This window comes from Bombus vancouverensis, unplaced genomic scaffold (assembly GCF_051014615.1).
Source record: "Bombus vancouverensis nearcticus unplaced genomic scaffold, iyBomVanc1_principal scaffold0064, whole genome shotgun sequence".
NCBI lineage: Eukaryota > Metazoa > Arthropoda > Insecta > Hymenoptera > Apidae > Bombus > Bombus vancouverensis.
In genome coordinates this window covers 112,372-119,900 of record NW_027468955.1, presented here as the reverse complement: position 1 = coordinate 119,900, position 7,529 = coordinate 112,372, and the positions used below count along the sequence as shown (strand labels likewise).

Here is a 7,529-nt window from a genome sequence, read left to right as displayed (position 1 = left end):
CCGAACAACTAGCCACCGAGACGAAATAAGATGGGAACTTCAACCACACCTCCCTAGTTTGATCGGTACCCTCTCAACGGGGGGAGAATGTTACGCCATGCGGCTTACCATAGGTCATATTCTTAACTATCGATCGCGCCACTATAATGTCGCAGACGGATCGTCGCGTCTGCCCGGCAAACAAACATTGTAGTGGCAAGCGCGTGGTTCATTAAGCAGGGCGACTTCCAGAAACGTCGACTCGTGGCCCGTATTTTACCTCGCAGTAAAAGAATGTGGCGTGATCCGAACGTAGTGGGGGTCGCCTTCCAGAAAAAACGAAAAAAATCGAAAGGCGTTCAGAACTTTTCGAGAAGTCGAACCGTCAACACATGTGGTATGTCGCGCATTACTTATCAACCAAAACGCAGTTACATTTTTTTTGTTCCTTTTATATCTTTCTAGTTAATAAGTTGTTGAAATAAACATTAATTTATTTGTGTTAATTCTGTGGAATTTCATTGAACTACCCTTATTATCATAATCGAAATAAGGGGATCGATCAGTTCGTGGCGTCGATTATTTAATCGTAACGGGAACTTACAACTCTCGTTGACGTGCTATCTCGCGATCGCGTCTCTCCGCGAACGGTCGAAACAAAATGATTCACTAAAAACTGTCCTGAATTCCTAAGAATTTATTTACCGCAAAACTGACAAAGTGTTTATTTAAAAAATGAGGTTGAAGGTAGTCCTTTTCTTTCATTTCATTCATTTTCATTTTCTTTCTTAAGTATGGCTAACACAATATCTAATCAATTAAAATTTTATATTTTCACGTGAAAAGTTTCTTTAGATAATTATTATCAACATGATGACTAACTCTTACGGATTAATACGTGTCTGTAGGGCAATCCTGTGGACTTGATCGGCTTTTTACTTCGAAAGTTGAGTAATCGGTGTCGCTTTCTTACGCATCTTTGAACTGCATAAATGTTTTAAAATTGTTTGATCCAGAATGTACCACACCGGACAATCAAGAAGGCAGGTGCCTTGACTACAGAAAATGTAAACCTCTGCAAGAAATATGGCAGATACAGTACCGTACAGCCACCGATTTTTATAGACGATCAGTGTGCAGATACCAGGGCAATGTTACGATCGTTTGCTGTCCGAACGATCCAAACAAAGAGAAGAGAGAAATTTTAATAAAAACTGTGTATAAGTATAAGGCTTTGCGACCACCATACCGTGGTTTTAGCAACGTCTCTCATACCAGGGTGGTCGATGGTAAACCAGCTGAACTTGGTACGTTTTATGTCTTTCTTTCCGATTAATAATAAGCCATTTACTGCAAAGAATGAACTTTAAAGGCATTAAACAGCACATCAATGTACATTTCAATTAGACTAAATAATAATGCTATGATTTTATCGGTAGTAACTTTACTTATTAACTTGAATTATTTCTTTCTTTTACTTCATGTTAGGAAAAGTATCTTTTTGCTTGAAATAAAAAATTGATATAGGAGTAATAATATGGATAGAGATCAAAAACTGTTAGGGCAGAAATTACACGTTTGAACTTTATAGTTCAGTATAGTTCAAATAGAAATTATATAGAATTATTTAATAATTTGTATTCCACTGGAATAAAAATTTAATTTCTGTCTTTATCAAATCTCTATTTCAGAGTATTTGTACGTATGTACTTATCGTCTGCTGTATGATCGAATATCGAATAGGTAATAATCGTTGTTACTCGTTATGTGAGAAAAAATTATGTATATTCACAACTATGACTATTGCATTTTAGGCGCTTGGCCATGGATCGCTGCATTAGGTTTTCGTAATTCCCGAAACCCAGACAAACCACTATGGAAGTGCGGAGGTTCCCTGATATCGGCTAGGCATGTTTTGACCGCAGCACATTGTGCACATATGGATGGAATAGAAAACATACACAATCATAATATTGCCATTCTTAGATTGGTGGAGGAGGTGCCATTTTCGAGTAACTCCTCAAATATATATATATATATATATATGCTATTGAGTATTACTGAAGTATCATATCCTGAAATTTCTTACTGTACACATATATTGTGTCATAAAGCGTGTACAATTCTTTCTCATACTTTTGGTCATTCGTTTCCTGCATTTTCATTTATTTTTTTATTTTTCAGGGTACGTATATCCCATTTGTACGAAAGAGCCCCTACGAAAGAGCAACTTCGTCGGCTATAACCCCCTTGTTGCTGGATGGGGAGCGTTAAGATATAGTAAGTGATATCAATTTTATAATAAAATTAAACAGTTCCAGTCTTAAATATCTTTCTTATTTTCTTCGTAGGACGACCACGACGTAATGCATTAATGGAAGTTCAAATGCCAGTGATTAAGAACGCCGAATGCAAAATAGCTTATTCCAAATTTCCTAATGCACCTGATATCACTGATGGTATAATATGCGCCGAACATGCTCAGGGTGGAGAGGATTCTTGTACGGTAATTAAGTTACAGAGTTACTACAAACTATACGGTATCTGAAGACACGTCAATTCGAATTAACATCAAATCGACGTCTTAAACATTAGAAATAATAGATAAACACAATTTAATAGTTTTGCCCACTTCTCACACCTCATTATGGTATTTAATCTAATTTCCTTCTAATCTTAGTTTTGCTCAAAATACATATAACATGTACATTATAAATTGGAGTATTTCTATACACAAATCAATAGAAGATTATTACTGTATATAAGTATAATTTCAATACAATTCGATCGATATATTTCAGTATCTTTGATTAAAAATTTAACGATCCTTTCAGGCTGACCGCTGCGGACCACTGCTGATACAACATGAATTAACCTCGTATTTAATAGGTATTGTGTCTTACGCTTATAAGTGCGGCACAGCTGGCTATCCCAGCGTTTACACTAGGGTCACATCGTACCTTGACTTCATTCTCCAAGCGATGCAATAATATGATATTACTGTTCCATAAATATCATTGTGTAAAAAACGTAAAGTTGGATTTTCTTATTGTGGAGATAAGAAACAGCTCAAATTTACATTGTTTTGTACGTTACAAATTATAGGCTTAAAATGTACGAAATGTAACTTTGAAACGACACTAATTTTTTACGCACGATAAACCTCCACGACTTAGGTATGTAAAGATGATAAACGTATATTAATTCTATTAATTTGGTAATAATAAACCAACTTTCTGAGAAGTTCTGTAAATTTCGTTTCTGTTGTATCAAGAGAATAATGGAATATTCCACTTAGATCGTATACTTCTTGTATGTACATACAAAATTTTCCGGCTAATCTAAAACACTTCATAAGATAGAGAGCTTCTGGAGATTCGGACACAGAGAGTGCATAAAATACAAGATAAGTCTCGTGTCTTTCAAAATTATTTTTTATTCGCTAAAAACGTCCTGTGTACTCATGCAATCACATGCAACCTCGAAACTTCGCTTATTTTTTATCACTTTCCAATTCAATACACTGTTTCTGCATTTTTGGCTATATGTAAGAGAAATTTCCATTCAGCCAAGGGTGTACTTACAGATTATAGATTCCTATACGACTCTCGGTAAAAATTTATCCGCACTCCAGATAGTTAAAACTTCTGTCCACCGTATTGATCCATCTGCACTCTTCGTATGACGTCAATATCTGTTCATTGCTGCTGCGTAGGTTTCATTGTGTTACGTCAATTCGTTTGTGACCGTTGCACGAGTAATGGCGCTTTGCAATGGTGATTTGCAGGAAAACAGTGCAGGATGCTGTGATTCGTTTCTTGTGGTCGAAGGTTATGTTTGATGCCTATATTTATCAAAGATTTAATGCACATTATGGAGAAAGTGTTTTGTCACGAAGTGTGTTTGAATGGGCACAAAAGTTCAAAGAAGATCGCAGAAGTGTTATGAAAAAACAGCTGGACGCCCGTCCACATCCACGATGACAACATTGAACGTGCTCATGAACTTATGCTCTATGGAATAGACGAGTGACACTGGATAATGTGGCAAATCATTTGCAAATCAGCCACGGCTCTGCTTATGCAATAGTGCACGACAGATTTGGGTTTTAAAAAGTTTGTGCGAGATGGATGCCGAAAAAGCTAATGAAAAGGTGAAGACGACGATGCATTCGTGGTTCGCAGCTCAGCCCAAAACATTTTTTAATGAGAAAATACGAAGGTCCTTCGGCAAATGGACAAAGTGTATACAGAAATTGAGTGATTACGTCAAAAAATGATGTATGTCTTTTTTGACAATTGCTTAAAATAAATTCTACACCGACAGAGCGGGTAACTTTTTACTCACCCTCGTAAGACACTTAAATTTCCAATCTATTATGATGAATAAAAGAGCTTATACTATTAAATCTAATTGTATTTTGTTGCATGAGAGTACACGTGTATGTGATGTACATTACCTTTATATCCCCTTGAACGCTTCAATATTGCGCATATATACTATATTTTGTACAGCTTCTATAAAATTTTGTATGTTTGTTTAGGCTGTTAATCTAGAGGCTGGAGTACAAAGAAGTGGCACAATGATGTGGGCTGATGACATTTATAATTATCAAGGAATCACCCCTACATTCGCTCAGGTATATATCGTTGACTATAATGTATTTAACATATATGATTGTTAGAATATTAATAATTAATTTTTAATTCTATCAGAATTTTAATGAAACTGTCCCTTGGGAAGGAAGAACTGATACCTTGATATCACGGTTTGTACATCCTATATATACGACAAATTTTAGAACATTATATAACGAAGAACCAGATTGCCGTGGCCATGTGATGTGAATAAAAGGACTTGAATTTGATGATATTTTTATAATGTTAGATAACATAACTAAGTATCTTCACAGTAAGATAGGATGACATGGTTTACATGATCTTAATGTTGTTCACTTGAGTGATGATATTATAAGGAAAAGTGTAATATCACAGGTAGGATGATTCATAATTTAGAACTACTAACTCGTGTATGTATTAAAAATTAAAGAAATATATTAAATTTTATAGGATATTTATGTTTAGTAACCAGTAATTCAGAGATTGGTATTCATGGTTACTATAACGAGGCTGTAGAAACGCACCCTTTCTTCTTTGCAAATGGTCCTGTATTTATGTCTAAGCCGAAACTGGAACCTCTGAATAATTTAGATTTATTCTTGTTATTTTCTAAAATACTTATCTACAGTATACCATAAGGAATGATACCGTATCGCACCTAATCAAGTGCCTTAAGAAACATCAACAGGATATCACAGTAATCCCTTATCGACTGATATGTAAGTAAAAGTTATGTGTCATTGTTATACACAGTTATGTGTTAGTGTTATACACAGTTATTTATCATTTTCTATTAATTCAGTTGTAGCCACTACAATATCTATGACACTGGTAGTAATTATGAGAACAATAATGATGTTCTATAAGAGGAAATGATGATTAGGAACAAAAACTTACAGGTAAGTCAAAGTATATGTTATTTGCCATTTGAAAAGAAAGTTACTAACTTAGAATTTTTTGATAAATAATAATTGTGCAAAATATATTGGATTTCAAATTTGTCAAAAATTGAAATTTAAGAAGCATTGTAATAATATAACATTAATATTTTGATTTTTCAGGAGATATCATGCGGTGGATGGATAATATGTAAAAAATATTAAGCAGTATATGAATTTTCATATTGCGTAGAGATAACAAAATGAATTTTAAAAAATGTCGACATGGTAATAAGAAATAGCATCATGACAAAGAATATATAAAGACAGTTTCATTTTTTATAAATAAAAATTTGTTGTTCCAGATTTTGAAATATAGTGAAACGTTTAATTAGTATCTTAATATCTTTAAATAATTATTATTTTAGAATCAATTGTAATTGTATCATACGTACTTTTGAATTCGTGCAAGAACATATGTAATTTTGAAGTAGTTATTATTAGGAAATTGTTAGACGCGAACAGTATGCGAAAAGTTAGTATGCAGTGTAATAATTATCAATCAAAACACAAGAATTAAATTCTTGAGGAAAAAATTTCCGGAATTTCTTATTTACACGATTATAAAGAAATCCATAATAAAAAGGAGTTGCTTTCTAATACTTCTCTTCCTTGTAATGCCTATGTTAATGATAACGAGGTTCGACTTTTTGTTTTTAGAGGGATACTGGAAAATTTGAAAGTACAGTACCATTGGGAAGAAAATCACGATATTGAAAACGATATTTGCAAGTAAATTTCCAAAAAATCTGTTTTCAAATTTTCGCTTTCTATTTCACATTAAAAGAAAGGGCTGCCTTCTTTCTCTGCAAGACAAAACAAACATTCTGAATCTCGTATCAATGAATGATGTCAATAAGTTATTTTTCTTTTCAGATTGAACAATATTCCAGATTTATTCATAATTTCATACTACGCGAAGAATAGACTTTCATAGGTATATAAAGGAAATATTAAGTATAGGAAAACTCTTTTTCGTTGTAGGTGACATATGCTTCACGGTTGAACACGTGTATTTTTGAACACATATAAATGAAAAAGTATTCTTATGGAGAAAAAGAATTGATACCTTCGATTGACATTAGATAATGTATATAAACTTATGAACAATCACTATCGGTTTGTATTTTAGGTGCACACGCAGATTTGTTGGAATTCTTATAAAATGTACATCCTGTACGAACGTTTTATTCTTCCAAATTTTACGATACTATGTCTCATATAATAACTATATGGATTAAACGTAATATAAATGATCCGAAAATAGACTCGAACGACATTAATTGTCTTTCTATTTATACCAATATCGAAAATACAAGTAAAGCCGGAGCAATAGTATGCAAGAATGGACTATTTATTATTTTAAACCAAATCATAGCATATTCAGAATGCACAGTATTATCATGAAATGTAAATGAATCAGTTGTAAACGAACGATTTCACTGTAAAATCGTTGCCTCCTTTTTTTCATCTGAAATATAGCAGCAATGAGTACATTCTTTTAATATATAATAAAACGAGATATCTTTATAAAGTTACATATGTCATCACTGGTAACTGTTATCTCGTATGACACCAAATATACCGTTAGTATGGAATGATATTTTTATGAAGATATACTTTAATGATAGATTTTATGAATGAAACGTTATATAAGAAAAATTATCTCTTGTCATTCTATGAAGTGTAGTAGCTAACGAAGATTAATTTTACGAAGTATTGGAGCAAAAGAGAATTAAAAAATTAAAAAGATCTAAATAAGATTGTTCGTGTGGCTTAATTATCTCAATTCTGGTACACCACTTGTTACATTCTAACTAATTAGCGCTAAACAATAACTTGCAAATATTAAAGATATTAACACCTTAATATTAACACCTAAAGGTTTTCAGGAAATTTTATAACATTTGATTATTGTATATCTAGTCATTGATTGATAAAATTTCTTGTATAAGCATAGATCGAGGTTGACGTCATACGCAGATTGCATATC

The 7,529-nt window shown here is 32.9% G+C and overlaps 1 protein-coding gene across 3 annotated transcripts; it reads left to right on the top strand.

Annotated features, from left to right (window-relative positions):
- Window positions 1-1,152: 1,152 nt before the first annotated feature.
- Window positions 1,153-7,299, top strand: LOC143304929 (venom serine protease Bi-VSP-like). 3 transcript variants are annotated; one of them, XM_076627472.1, is made up of 10 exons: window positions 1,153-1,286; window positions 1,671-1,722; window positions 1,794-1,991; window positions 2,164-2,259; window positions 2,331-2,485; window positions 2,814-3,155; window positions 3,767-4,310; window positions 4,523-4,618; window positions 4,695-4,973; window positions 5,049-7,299. In XM_076627472.1, the coding sequence occupies exons 1-6, from the start codon at window positions 1,266-1,268 to the stop codon at window positions 2,967-2,969; spliced, it is 678 nt and encodes a 225-aa protein (XP_076483587.1). In that variant the 5' UTR covers window positions 1,153-1,265; the 3' UTR covers window positions 2,970-3,155; window positions 3,767-4,310; window positions 4,523-4,618; window positions 4,695-4,973; window positions 5,049-7,299. The 3 variants fall into 3 exon arrangements, with proteins under 3 accessions (XP_076483587.1, XP_076483586.1, XP_076483585.1); XM_076627471.1 differs by having other exon boundaries at window positions 4,695-6,268; window positions 6,413-7,299; XM_076627470.1 differs by having other exon boundaries at window positions 4,695-7,299.
- Window positions 7,300-7,529: the final 230 nt, after the last annotated feature.

Coding starts and splice junctions, on each gene's coding strand:
- LOC143304929 (XM_076627472.1), top strand. CDS start 1,266: ATGGTAAACCAGCTGAACTTG. Junction 1,287..1,670: donor TGGTAAACCAGCTGAACTTG/GTACGTTTTATG, acceptor TCTCTATTTCAG/AGTATTTGTACGTATGTACT. Junction 1,992..2,163: donor GGAGGAGGTGCCATTTTCGA/GTAACTCCTCAA, acceptor TTTATTTTTCAG/GGTACGTATATCCCATTTGT.